Source organism: Centropristis striata, chromosome 21 (genome assembly GCF_030273125.1).
Source record: "Centropristis striata isolate RG_2023a ecotype Rhode Island chromosome 21, C.striata_1.0, whole genome shotgun sequence".
In the NCBI taxonomy this organism is placed as follows: Eukaryota; Metazoa; Chordata; class Actinopteri; order Perciformes; family Serranidae; genus Centropristis; species Centropristis striata.
The window spans coordinates 4,340,017-4,355,097 of NC_081537.1; the positions used below are offsets into that span (position 1 = coordinate 4,340,017).

General features: G+C 36.5%; 1 protein-coding gene across 1 annotated transcript in view; it reads right to left on the reverse strand.

Annotated features, from left to right (window-relative positions):
* LOC131959197 (dynein axonemal heavy chain 9-like) overlaps positions 1-15,081 on the reverse strand; it is a 252,061-nt gene that overhangs the window by 39,314 nt on the left and 197,666 nt on the right. Inside the window, exons 66-70 of the mRNA XM_059324311.1 lie at positions 14,846-15,016; positions 14,551-14,673; positions 10,274-10,467; positions 8,649-8,797; positions 3,145-3,272 (exon numbers count right to left, since the gene is read on the reverse strand). Of these exons, the coding sequence (XP_059180294.1) occupies positions 3,145-3,272; positions 8,649-8,797; positions 10,274-10,467; positions 14,551-14,673; positions 14,846-15,016 (765 nt within the window). The remainder of the gene's footprint in view (positions 1-3,144; positions 3,273-8,648; positions 8,798-10,273; positions 10,468-14,550; positions 14,674-14,845; positions 15,017-15,081) is intronic.

A 15,081-nucleotide genomic window follows, 5' to 3' on the forward strand; every position in this document is an offset into this window, starting at 1 on the left:
TTTTGAAATATTCAGCATTTTCGTCTCCCTGACGCTTCGCCATTTTCCCATTAGCTCTGTGTTTCGGTTGCTAGGTGAGGTTACCACTAGGTGAGGTTACCGCTAGGTGAGGTTACCGCTAGGAGACGTTACCACTAGGTGAGGTTACCGCTAGGTGAGGCTACTGCTAGGTGAGGTTACCGCTAGGTGAGGCTACTGCTAGGTGAGGCTACCGCTAGGTGAGTTTACCACTAGGTGACGTTACCACTAGGTGATGTTACCGCTAGGTGAGGTTACCGCTAGGTGAGGTTACCGCTAGGTGAGGTTACCGCTAGGTGAGGTTACCTCTAGGTGAGGTTACTGCTAGGTGAGGTTACTGCTAGGTGAGGTTACCGCTAGGTGAGGTTACCGCTAGGTGAGGTTACCACGAGGTGAGGTTACCGCTAGGTGAGGTTACCGCTAGTTGAGGTTATCTATATTTAACACATTAGATTTATTACATCCCTTAAAATCAAGAGGGCTTCACGACCCCCCATGGATCTTTGGCGCCCCCCTGGGGGGGTCGGGCCCCCACTGTTGGGAATCACTGATCTAGGTAATCTAGTAGTATCTAGTAAATAAATGATTACAAGGTTAACATAAATGAAAGACTATAGGCCTGTGCATGAGTGGATGAATTGATGGGGGGCGGGAGAAAGTAAAATATTAATATTAATATCATCCCACGTGATTGATCGGTTCTGATATGTAATGGGATCATTGAGGCTCTAGGTGATCGGTAATCGGTATCGGTCCAAAAAAACCTGATCGGACCATGTATTTTTGGTCATTTTGTTTCCTTTTTTTGGTCATTTTGTGTCTTTTTTTGGTCATTTTGTGGTCATTTTGTGTCTTCTTTGGTGATTTTGTTTCATTTTTGGGTTATTTTGTGTCTTTTTTTGGTCATTTTGTGTCTCTTTTGGTCAATTTGTGTCTTTTTTTGGTCATTTTGTGTCTCTTTTGGTCAATTTGTGTCTTTTTTTGTTCATTTTGTGGCCAAAAAACCTGACCGTACCATCTCTAGATGGAGCATCATATCAGGTAAAGATACTGTTGGTAAAACATGAGAGAGACAAGAATATGATACCTCCTCTCCTCTCCGTTTTCTTTCTCAGCGGGCGGACAAACAGACAGCTGATGATAAAGCGAGTGGGAGGTTTGTTGCTGGGGGGGTTAAGTCCTTTTAAAGCATATCGATTGAGATTCTTATGCAAAAGGTAATTAAACAACTGCTTGTCTTTGCTATCCTGGCTCTGAACCACAGAGTCATGGTGTCCAATCTCCTTTTTATTTATTCATTTTTTTTAATTCTGAATTTCTACCAGCTGTGTGAATTAAAACAAACGGGCGTCCCACAGAGCCCGGTCTGCGGTTCATATCTGTCGATACTTCCCATTAGAATTCCACTAAGGTTTCCACTTAAAATGCAAACGCCAGCCTTGCCCTCCAGATAAGAGGGAGAACAGACACCGTGTAGATATTGTACTGTATAATGCCCTTTCAGTTAGGAAATTTCCACAGAAAATTAAATTCACTTCCCTATGCAGACAAACCTGGGAGGAAAGCAAACATTCCACTGAGTGTGCAATGAAAAACAATGTGATAATAAAGCTCATTCACAACATGCACAGATAAAGGAAATGCCACCTAAAACCCACACAGCCGAATAGAAAATCCTTTGACACCAAATGAACCCTGTATTCATTCTGCAAATTGGGTTTTAGATAAATGCTTTATTCCTGTGAGTGTGTGTATGTCAATTTTATTGCAACCATATTTTTATTTTTTATGATTTGGCACCTTGTGTGCAAGGTGGATGGGCAATGGACACTGAATAGACGATTCAGAGTGAGGCAGACTGTGCTAACAATCATACATATCACACATTCACATTCATGTTCAAATACCCCTTCAAATAACTATAATTGGATCTACTCAGTATGAATGTTCTCATGAAAACAAAGTAGGTGGTTTTGTGGGCTCTCGGTTCATGGTGAATTCATGTGCTGAGCATGAAATATACACAAGTATTTATATACAGATATTTCTTCTGTACCTGTATGGTATACAGTCATGGAGAAAATTATTAGACCACAATTGTTTTCTCTAATTTCTTGTTCATTTCAATGCCTGGTACAACTAAAGGTACATTTGTTTGGGATAATATAATGATAACAACAATAATAGCACATCGGAGTTTAATTTAAGAGCTGATATTTAGACATTTCCCATGGTTTTCTATATATTAATCTAAATCATTATCAAGAAAACATGTTAAATGTCTAGATATCAGCTCTTAAATTAAACTTTGATGAGCTATTTTTGTTATCATTATATTTGTCCAAAAAAAATTACCTTTAGTTGTACCAGGCATTAAAATGAACAACAATTTAGAGAAAACAAGGGGGGTCTAATCATTTTTTCCATGACTGTATATGTATGGATATATTGTGCCTGTATGGTATATATGTGTATGGTTATACTGTACCTGCATATATATATATATGTATATATATGTATATATGTATGGTTTTACTGTACCTGTATATATATATATATATATATGTGTATATATGTATAGTTTTCCTGTACCTGTATATATATATATATATATATATATATATATATATATGTGTGTATATATTTATGGTTTTCCTGTACCTGTATATATATATATATATATATATATATATATATATATGTGCATATATTTATGGTTTTCCTGTACCTGTATATATATATATATATATATATATATATGTGTATATATTTATGGTTTTCCTGTACCTATATATATATATATATATGTGTATATATTTATGGTTTTCCTGTACCTGTATATATATATATATATATATATATATATATATATATATGTGCATATATTTATGGTTTTCCTGTACCTGTATATATATATATATATATATATATATGTGTATATATTTATGGTTTTCCTGTACCTGTATATATATATATATATATATATATATATATATATGTGTATATATTTATGGTTTTCCTGTACCTGTATATATATATATATATATATATATATATATATATATATATATATATATATATATATATATATATATATATGTGTATATATTTATGGTTTTCCTGTACCTGTAATATGACCCAGTGTCCGTTCCTGGCTGCCAGATCGAGGGCTTGCTCAGCGATGACCTCCTGACCCTGACCCAAAGAAACATTGTGGAAGTTCTTGTTGTCAAACGTGTAACCAAGCTTCTTCCCTAAAAAAAGAAAAAATCACAGAACACATTATTAACATTCATTCATTATCCTGAACTTCTTATCAAAACTCTGGTCGCAGGTGTTGGTGGCCACTCTATACATATTAACATATCAAACAGAAATACTTGTGGCACAATATTGAAGTTATAGTCTTTAAATTGTAGTTTGATATTTTGGAAAAAGTTTTTTGTTCATGTGTTTATTACAGAGGGACAGTAGCCAACTACTTAATTACCTAGCCCTAAAAAGTTTTTGGCCCTTTTTCTTCTTTTATTTGTATTTTCCTCTCCTTTATTTTTCCCCCTCTATTATTTTACAGTTTTTTTTTCTTATTTGTGCAAATGACATTAAAAAGGTAAATCACTTTATTATAAATATTAATCATAAAATGGAAGCTGAAATCTGTAAATTAATATAATGGGGCATTGTAGTTTTTTTTATTACAGTAAAACTTTTAATGTAAGGTAAAATAAAATGTAAACAGAAATCATAAAACAAACAGTACAGCAGCAACACTTACCATCAAATACAATTAAAAATAACTTCTACATATTCTACAGATATATAATTTTTAAATACATATTTAATGTATATTATCAGAATTTATTTTGAAACATGAAAAAATAAAAAAATAAAAAAATAAAATAAATAAAACTACAATGCCCCATTATATTAATTTACATATTTCAGCTTCCATTTTATGATTAATGTAATTAATTTAATTTAATTTAATTAATTTATGATTAAGTAATTTACCTTTTTTATGTCTTTTGCACAAATAAGAAAAAAAACTGTAAAATAATAGTGGGAAAAAACATAAAATGATATATATACATATATATATATATATACATATAATTTTAAAAATGTTTAAAGTGCACCCAATGCTGTACACTGTAAATTTCACATATTTTATTCCAACTTTATGGGCGACTGTGTATTATCTGGACTCATGACTCTCTCAGTAATGATTGTAGTCCTCTACCTTTTTCCAAACTCTGTCCCATGTCATATTAATCAAATACAGAACTGTGGGACATCGGAGAATTTTTCGTGTCCCCATTACGAGCCATACATTTCTGGTCAGAAAACACAGGAATGACCCCATTAAACCACCATGTAACTTCCTCGTTAAAATTCCACTCAAATACCATAAACGTTACAAAAGGGATAATTATGAGCGAACTCTGTGGCAGATAGGTGACTGCTGAGCTATTAATGTAATAACAGAGCTTATTATGACATACTGAGCATTCTACTGAACTAAAAACAGAAACACCATAATATCATGATATCTGATAAAATCATGGTGCACACTGATGTGTGTTTGAAAAAAAGAACAAGCTACACTACAGGCTAAAAGTTTGGAAGCAAGCAATCATCATTGCTATAATTTGTAACAAAATAAACGTGATTATTATATAAAAAGTCACTTATTAGAATACATCCTGCTGCCCCCGCGACCCGGCCCCGGATAAGCGGATGAGAATGGATGGATGGATTTTGACTGTAATTATCAGCTCTTTGTGTTTTTATTGCTTAGACTTTGTGTATCTTTCTTTCCTTAATGTATAAATCTGAACTCTTGTTTCTTTACTCAGCTGCTTCAGTTTGATCCATTTCTGTGGTAGTTTGTCAGAGATATGAACACAGTTGAGATTTATTGGGATTTTTGTATCCAAACTCTCAAAAGCCAAAGAGCTAAAGTGAATAACGCAAACTGTGATTTGTTTTTGACTTTTTCACTGAAGTTGTGACTCTTCAAAATCTAAATTGAGGAAAATGGTTCAATTCAATAAAGATAAAGTCTGATCATACAGTAAATACATCCAAAAATCCCCAAAATCCATACTGGTTTTTAAGAAAGTGAACAGAAAACTTAATACTCTGGAGTCCATGAAAGCAGCAGCACATTACTTCTTCTTCATTCTACGTCTTCATGACGTCACAATATAAAATCAGAGCAACGTCGAGCCGTCAGCTTCCCTCTAAAGGATCGGCTTAAACTACATCCTAATTTGGTTTTTGATCATCATACATCCTAATTTTATGTTTTCCTTTATTCATTTTTTAATAAAATCAATTTTTGTGTCACTAATCTTCTAATGCGCAAACATGGGGCAAAAATATCCATTTTTTAGCTAAGTAGCTTGTTAAGCTAACTACTTTGCTAACTTCTTGGCTAAGTGTTTTGCTAAGTAGCTTGCTAAGCTAACTACTTAGCTAACTTCTTGGCTAAGTATTTAGCTAATAGCTTGCTAAGCTAAGCACTTAGCTCAGTAGTTAGCTTAGCAAGCTACTTAGCCAAGTAGTTAGCTATGTAATAACAAAAAAATGTTTGTTCTTCATAAAGTATGAGAGGCAAAATGGAAATAATGATCTGTTGTTATCAAAAACAAGATATTTAAAGAATACTTGGAACATTCAATCATAAAATAAGTTGATATCAAAAGATAGAGCACAGAAACACACAGCAGCATTAAACAACATGTGAATGAATGTGACCCATGTTGTGCATCAAAAGGTTAAAGTGGCAGAATGAAAAGTATTCAATAACCGACAAAATAGCTGAAGACTCCAAAGGGTTAAGTTGCTTCCAAACTTTTTTTTGGCCTGTAGTTTACATACCACAACTGTATTCAACAGACAGAGATAACAGTGATAATGACCTTCCCTTTGTAATTATTGGTAAAACTCTAAATAAGCAAATTTCTCTCCTCGTCATAGTTTATCATTAGAGTCAGCAGATGGTCGATGATTCAGCACCTTGAGTCCGTCCATTGAGATTTAACTCAAACAATACAATTATTTCTGTCTGTTTCATTAAAACTCCAACGGGAAACCAGGCAGATAGTGAGGTTTTATATTAGTCTCCTGCAGAGCATACAAAATCACATCATCTATCTAATGAAAATCTAATTGAAGCCTAATACCAATGAGAAACCCAATAGTCACAGCTATAATGGAAAAGCACCGTCTCTTTGTGGTTGGATGTAATGTAGCTGCTGCTGCTCATCGCCACCACTGATTGGTTACTTTAGGCTTTGATGTGATCGACTACGCTCAAAGTCAGGGTGTTGATAATCCATAATCACAGCCCTTAAAGGCTGTTCCAGCAGGAGAGCTCCCTCTGATCATATTAGGATGCTGGATTTCACTTGGGCTAAAGGTCTGAATGGATGATTTAACCACCTGCTGCTGCTGCCTGGGAACCAAAAGGAGGCATCAAATACTCACAAATACTAGCAGGCTGCTGTGTACCTGTCTATAAAGCAAGAAGTGTGTGTGTGTGTTTCTTTTTTAATAATTTGGTGTATTTTTTTGGTAATGTTGTGTATTTTTTGGTGATTTTGTGTCTTTTTGGTCATTTTTGTGTTTTTATAGTAGTTTTGTGTCTTTTTTGGTCATTTTCTGTCTTTTTTGTTATTTTGTGTCCTTTTAAAAAAAGTAATTTAGGGTTTTTCAGACATTTGGTGTCTTTTTTGGTAATTTTTTTAGTGTCTTTATAGTAATTTTGTGTCTTTTTTTGGTCTTTTTATAATAATTTTGTGTCTTTTTTGGTCATTTTGTGTCTTTTATGTCATTTTGTGTCTTTTAAAAAAAGTAATTTAGGGTTGTTCAGTCATTTTGTGTCTTTTTTTGGTAATTTTGTGTGTTTTTTGGTGATTTTGTGTCTTTTTTGGTCATTTTTTGTCTTTTTTTCGTAATTTTGTGTCTTTTTTGGTCATTTTCTGTCTTTTTTGTCATTTTCTGTCTTTTAAAAAAAGTAATTTAGGGTTTTTCAGTCATTTTGTGTCTTTTTAGGGTAATTTCCTGTCTTTTTTGTTTATTGTTTCTTTTTTTAATAATAATTTGGTGTCTTTTTGGGTCATTCTGTGTCTTTTTTGGGTCATTTTGTGTCTGTCTTTTTAAAAATAATTTGGTATCTTTTTTGGTAATTCTGTGTATTTTTTGGTCATTTTGTGTCTTTTTTTAAAGTAATTTGGGTTTTTTCCAGACATAACATGCGGACACCAAAATCCAAAAAAGTGAAATCGGACCAAAACTGTAAATTATTCATAATGAACTAATTGAATGCAAAAATACTGCCATTAGAGAATGTTTGGGGACTTGCTTATAGTAGTAACACTGGAAATCCCTTTGTTCCAGTAAACTGATCCATCCCTGCAATCTAAATATTTCATCCAGCTGACTTCAAATACCCACACTCTGAATTATTTGGCAGCAGCCTCAGAAGTGTCGGGCCCTGATGGTGTCGTGTTCCAGCTCAGTACAAAAGCTTCCACTTTCAGCGTATTTGTGGTCAAAAATCAAAACACCGTGTCCCGCTCGCTGTCGTCCGCATTATTCACACAGGGTTGTAAAGTAACTCGAAAACCAATGACATTTACTTTCTGCTGCCCCTAATACACCAGTGATGTCGTCTCATATATTTGTGACCTTTAGTATAATCCCTTCAATCTACCCAGAGCTGCTGTGCACTGGCAGTGATGGCTGATATCACAGCAGCAACACAAAGCAGATGAATCAGGACGACTGCTGTTCTCACTGCTGCAGTGATTCATCATACATATACAGGTATGAACACATTTGATCTCAATAGGCTACTCCACTAAAACCAGCATGTTACATGGCAGATAAAACAGCAATATGTATGATACAAGACTCTAGAAGCTGAATTTTAGGGCTTATCTATCTATCTATCTATCTATCTATCTATCTATCTATCTATCTATCTATCTATCTATCTATCTATCTATCTAGCTATCTATCTAGCTATCTATCTACGGCAGGGGTCTCAATTGTGGCCCTCGTGATGATATTTTGTGGCCCTCACCTTGATATGAAAGTTTAATGTGAGTTTTATATGAATGGTGTGTGTGGAAGGTCCCTTTAATTACTTTTCTTGGTAATTTTGTATCTCTTTTGGTCCTTTTTGTGTAATTTTGTTTCTTTTTTTTAAATAATTTGGCGTCTTTTTTGGTAATTCTGTGTCTTTTGGTAATTTTGTGTCTTTTTTAAAATAATTTTGTGTCTTTTTTGGTAATTCTGTGTATTTTTTTGTAATTTTGTGTCTTTTTTGTAATTTTGGTTCTTTTTTTTAATAATTTGGTGTCTTTTTTGGTAATTCTGTGTCTTTTGGTAATTTTGTGTCTTTTTTTTAAAGTAATTTTGTGTCTTTTTTGGTAATTCTGTCTTTTTTTGGTAATTTTGTGTCTTTTTTGGTCATTTTTTATGTTTTTATAGTAATTTTGTATCTTTTTTGGAATGGAATGGAATGAGAATTGAAAAATCGACATAATCTCCCACTATATGAATACATACTTCCTATGGGCTCTGCACTAGTTAAACATTAAAACAAGCCATAGTATTACCGTGTTTCTCCACATCCTTCAAAGGGTCGACTCCAGGAGAGAGGATGAAGAACATGGGCGTAGCTGGACCCGACTCTTCAAAGGAGACGGCGAAGTCCAGGGATCTGCCAATCACGTACTTGCTTCCCAGTTTCTCCTCTACAAAGTCTCTGCGGGGAGAATATGACTCAGTTCACTTCAACACTTTTTTTTTTTTCTATCCTCCTTGACTGACAAGCTGAATAACTTGAAGGGTAGCGATCTTCTGTAGCACGGTGCATTAGATAGACAGCTGCTTACAGAAAAAATATAAACTCCAGTCACAACTGTGTTGTCAGTAGCTCTATTCAACCTTTCTGGATTTAAACCCTTTAACATAATGATTTTCTCACCGTTGTTCCAACCGAAACACTTTACTCTTAAATAAACCTGTTGGATTTTATATATGTAAATCCTTACTGACATATTATTTGAAGCTTACATAAAGGATATATTAATGGATGAGTCAAAACTACAGCAATTTAAAACTTAATTTCCAATGCTTTAAAGATGCTGCCAGCTAACACTGCTGGTGGTTGACAACTTTATCAATGAAAAGCTTCAATTATGTATGAGTCATAATGCAAATATACAGGTCTGCTTCCTCACTGCACCAGCTGCATCCACCTGATTATGTCTTTTTAATGTTTGAACATACCAACAAGATCTCAAACCTAAACGGCAGAAAAGACCGTTCAATAACATAACGACAGTGTGTTAATAGATTAGATAGATAGATAGATTTGACTTTATTAATCCCACAGCTGGGATTACAGCCGCAAATTTTTCACACAATTTTTAAGATAAAGATAAAAAATAAACAATCTAAGAAAAGACATTTAACAACATACTATATACAAATTTGTGCAAATTAAGTGGAGAATGTGCAGAGTGCAAATTATATGCAAAAATGTGCAGAAGAGAAAGAAAGAAAACTCCAACACGTTCAGGTTGTGCTGGTGTTGTACAGTCTTATGGCAGCTGGAATGAATATAACACACCATAAGGTGTTACGGTAAGAACGTGCTAGACACGCCTTCAAAATAAAAGCAAACACATGTAGCTTTCAAGATAAGAGCACATGGATGTGTTAGCAGAATCCACCACAGAATTTACAAGAAAACTGTCAAAATATGACGCCTTAAATAAATCAGAATCCTTATTATCCTTTACAATGATTCATTAAAAAAAATGCAATGATTAAGATGGAAAAGTGGCGTTAAAATGTCATCAGAACATCCAAGTAGAGAAGTTAACAGCAGGTGGAGAAGAGATCTCAGTTTGATATGATGATGATGAGGGCTAATAATGATTGATTGGACTTTCACACTTGTGTAATTACTTCTAAGCAACAGTAGCAGCAGAGAGCTGTCAACTCAAACTACAAGCCAAAGGTTAACTCTATGGAGTCTTGGGCTATTTTGTCCATTTTTGAATCCTTTTTATGTCTTTTTGTGTCTTTTTTGGTCATTTGTGTCTTTTTTGGTCATTTTGTGTCTTTGTTTGGTCGTTTTGTGTCTTTTTTTAGTCATTGTGTGTCTTTTTTTAGTCATTTTGTTTCTTATTTTATCATTATTATCATTATTGGCTGTGATGCCACCACTTACCTGACGGCGTACGTCATCCGGTCGGGCCTCAGGGCCCTCATCATGCACAGTCTCTGGAGAGAGGTTTTATTCTTCCATTCTTGTGGGAATTTCTCTTTTTCTGGACATTCGGACTCCACAAACTTCTTCCAGCGTTTGGCTGAGCCCTCGATGTCTCCGTCCAGGTTCCTGAACTCTTCCATGGAGGACAGGGACTGGTGGTTAGAGAAAGAAAGAAAAATCATTCATACAGAAAAAAAAAAACACTTTCTTTTTGAAAGTGCTGCTACTCTTTTGATCACTGATGCCCATTTTGACAACACTTTGGACCACTTCAGGAACATTTCACAGTACACAGCAGAATGACTAACTTTGTTTGCAAAAGTTGCAGAAAGGACTGCTTATCTTTCCTCACGCCAATATAAATAATATTTATTCAAACGGAAATGCTGAGTAAACACGATCCCTTTCAGAGCGGGACGGGGGGTGGAGGAGGACTGAATATGCATCCGTTGCAGGGCCAGTAGGGGCTTCATTGTGATCCCCCAGCTGACAGACTTCTTATCTCATCTATAGAGAACAGCAGCATCACGCAGAGCCGCCTCCAGCAGGTGCACACACTGATGAGTTTACACACACACACACACACACACACACACACACACACACACACACACACACACATATGCAGTGTGTACGCTGTCTGCTGTACTGTAAATACTAGACGTGGGAGAAAACAAATATGCATGTGAATCAAGGTTATAATAGTTTTGGATTTTTCATTAGTTTTAGTTTTAATTCCGTTGTGAATTTTTGTTTTCAAACCAACCAACCAAACAACCAACCAAAACCATCCAACCAACCAACCAAACAACCATCCAACCAACCATCCAACCAACCAACCAACCAACCAACCAACCAACCAACCAACCAACCCAACAACCAACCAACCAAACAACCAATCAACCAACCATCCAACCAACCAACCAACCAACCAAACAACCATCCAACCAGTTTTTAGAGTGAGTTTACTAGTTTTAGTTTAGTTTTTAGTTTTTTAAAATGCTTAGTTTTAGTTTAGGTTTTTTTAAATTAGTTTTATTTTTTTGTAATGGGCTATGTGTTGGGTGCAAGATTCAAAGAGGTCATAATAAATTTTGCCTTTATTAAGGCCGCGGGACAATCGCACGAGCACTGGTCCCTACAGCAATAGCTGTTCCATTTGTGTGTCCAACTAAAATCACATCACACAAAAATCACATCACACAACAAACAAAAGTGTGTGAAATGTGTATCTGGAGGAGTGCGTGCGTGCGTGTATCTGTAACTGTAATTACATAAAGTAACCTGTATGCGTGCGTCCGTCTGTCCGTGTGTGTGTGTGTCTGGTTCTCTCTTTCTGTGAGTGATACATCAAAGGATCAAAGGCTTTGGGGTCGACCAATCAGAGCAGAGCAATCAACAGAATGAACTGCTGCTGTAGAATGTCCCGGAACAGTGACAGCAGCCAGAGGTGGACAGACTGGAATGTCTGGCCTCGAACAGAAAGCATTTTTGGCAAAACCATAATACCTATCATTGATCCGACTTCACTTTGAGCGTCCTGAGTTCTTCCTGAATGTCTACATATGTTTTTTGTGAAGAAAAATAAAGAAATAGCTTTGTAAGAGTGATCTGAAAAACTGTTAAATATGCTTTTCTACAGAAATCTTCCTGTGTTTTAAATATGGGAGTCAGTGGGACTGTTGGTGCATGTTGGTGGTGCATATGTGCGTCCTACGCCCAAACTATAACTCTGACAGCTTCACCAGAGGATTGTGAGGGAGTTAATTTCTTATTTTTAGCGTACAACATGCTTATTTCTAGATTTAATAATCTTAATTTAATTATCTGTCCATGCAGCAAGATAATTCCCCTCAGATTTAGTGTTTTTATCTTGTTTTTAGACACACATCTTTTTTTGCAGTGTACTCACCACTGGGCACGAGGTGGTTAAGTAAAGTGAGAAGAAGTGGCTCAGCATAGTGTTTATCACTTCGCCTCAGTTTGTTTAATTACCACAGGAGGTTGGCAACCTCTGAGCCCTGCTGACGGGAGAATGCACCGAGTCTCATGGGATCCATGTGCTGCTAATATCATCAAGAGAGCCAAACAATCAGAGGATCTTACCCTCCTCTCAAGCTTTCCAACTGATTATGTTTCCAATTGCGATAAGGAACTTGAGTGACATAATTTGATTAGCGGGGCCTTTAAGTATCCACATTGGGTTGAGTGCAGTGAGAGGAAAGGCCGTCTGCAAGCCCTCCGAGAGGCTTCGGTCATGTTGATATTCTAGGTGGTACAGATTGAAAAATTCATGAGCACGAGAGGATAAAAAAACATGCTGCCGTGAGGGTTTAGTTTGCTGCTAAACTGATCTGACAAGAGAAGGAAGCTCTGCTGCTAGACGTCCACGGGGCTGCACTGCCAGTCGTCTGTTCTTTAAGATGAAATACGGGTATGCAGAGTTTTTCTGGTGACCTTTCAATGTTGAAACACATCAGGGTCACAGAGCCGAACTCCAGAGAATTACATGCTGTTAGAGCGGAAGTCTGGGCCAAACACAGAAAACCAACTGCCAACTCTTTAAGTATGATTCACTCAAATGAAAAGTTGTTGCTGAGAGACTGAGGTGCACAAAATGCATCATCACAAAAAGCAAATCCAACTTAAGCAGCTTAATGCTTAAAAAAACCTTTATGGCACTAGTGGGTATCAGTCATGTCTTTCTTATATGACAGAAGGAAAACTGTTTGGAAAGATATGGGAGTCAAGTTAAAGGTGACTAACAATGTTTATATCTAAAAACAAAAAAAATCAGTTGGAGTCTACGGATGGATGGCGTCTAATTGACTGCCTCAATTAGCTTGCAGGCTTCATTTATAACAGCAAAGTTTCAGAACTAAGTTATTCATTTCCGTGGAATCACAATGCAATTATGCATGCAGGGTTGAAATACATATTCACAGAGCTTTTGTGTAGAAATGAGCTAAATGACTAAAACTAAATTGGTGAACTGTGACACAGGAGTTTTCCATTGACAATTATATAAACTATCTTGACAGTCTTGACCTTTGAGCAGGGTACAAACCATCAGGGGGGAAAAATTTGGCAATGTGGACTTACAGTCAATTTTAGCATGAGGATAAGATGGGAAAACTCATCCTAGAATTAATTTAATCGTACTGCTACACAAATAATGTAAGCAGAAGCAGAGCAAGTGGGAGGGCAGCTGGTGAGGGCCACACTTGAACATGTATTTTTTCAGAGAGGGGCCCCACAACACTGCCAAGGGGGTTCTCGTTTTATGCAGCAAAGAGCACCAGTGGAGGCACTTGTATTGTTGTTGATTCCACAGTAAATATTAATATACTTTGCTTTGTATGGACTTTATAAGGTGGTAGTACCTAAAGAATAATTATTTCCTTAATAACACTTAATGAATATGGTCTGTTCCTACATAACTACCACCTTATAAAGTCCATATTATAAAGCATATAATTATATTCGTTGGTTGGATGGTTGGTTGGTTGTTTGGATGGTTGGTTGGTTGGTTGGTTGGTTGGTTGGTTGGTTGGTTGGTTGGTTGGATGGTTGGTTGGATGGTTGGTTGGTTGGTTGGTTGGTTGGTTGGTTGGTTGGTTGGTTGGTTGGTTGCATGGATGTTTGTTTGGTTGGTTGGTTGGTTGGTTGGTTGGTTGGTTGGTTGGTTGGTTGGTTGGTAGCTAGGTAGGTAGGTAGGTAGGTAGGTAGGTAGGTAGGTAGGTAGGTAGGTAGGTAGGTAGGTAGGTAGGTAGGTAGGTAGTTAGGTAGGTAGGTAGGTAGGAACTTTATTAATCCCTTGGGAAGGTTCCCTCAGGAAATTGGCAATTCCAGCAGCATATACAATAACTTCCTTACTAATACTCATTAGCAATAATTCTGAGGTTATTGAGTGAAAACTCTTAGTTAATGGCTTACTGGTTGTATAATAAGGCCATGCAGAATAAGGCATTAATAATTACTTAATAATGACTAATTAAGCGCCAATAAGGTATTAATTTGCATGCTAATAAGCAACTAATTCATGTTGAATATGTGTACCTTAATATAAAGTGTTACCACTTATCTTTATGATAAATTGACTGGTCACAAAAATAGATGTTTGTTTTTTCCTTTAAAAAATGACCACAAAAAGATGAATACAATTCAAAAGCAATCATTCACACCAGTGCATTTAAGTGGACAGAATCCAGGCCTCTATCTGAGCCTCTGTGTACCTTGACCCCTCCCCAGGAGTGGTTGGATAAGAAGTCCACTGGTGATATTACACCTGGTTGGACAGGGTATCTCAGGAGGAAGTCCAGCTCTGCAGGATTTATTTCTTTATTCATCAGGAGGATCTGGGGACACAACAAACAGGAAGGATGTTGAATTGTTGTACTTTCAGCACAAACTGCATTCTGCCTTTCCACTTGATTAGATCCAAACAGGGCCGCTGGTCTCAGGAGCCCCGGCTTCAATGGCAAGCTCAAAACAAACCATGTAGAAGATGAAAACGGCGTCCCTTCCTACCTGGAAGGCGAGCTGAGCGATGTACGTGAGCTTGTCACATTCAAACAGGCCTCTCGTGGTGTACTGGAACACCGAGGAGGTGATGCTGTCAATTAGGTTGGACACCCGCTGCTTCAGAGCCTCGTCCGGCTCGGCCTTCAGAACCGCTTTCTGGAACACCACGCTGAACGCCTGGAGACAAACAGGAGCAGCAGCACTCAGCACAGCTCTTAACGGGATGTGACTCAACAAAAAAC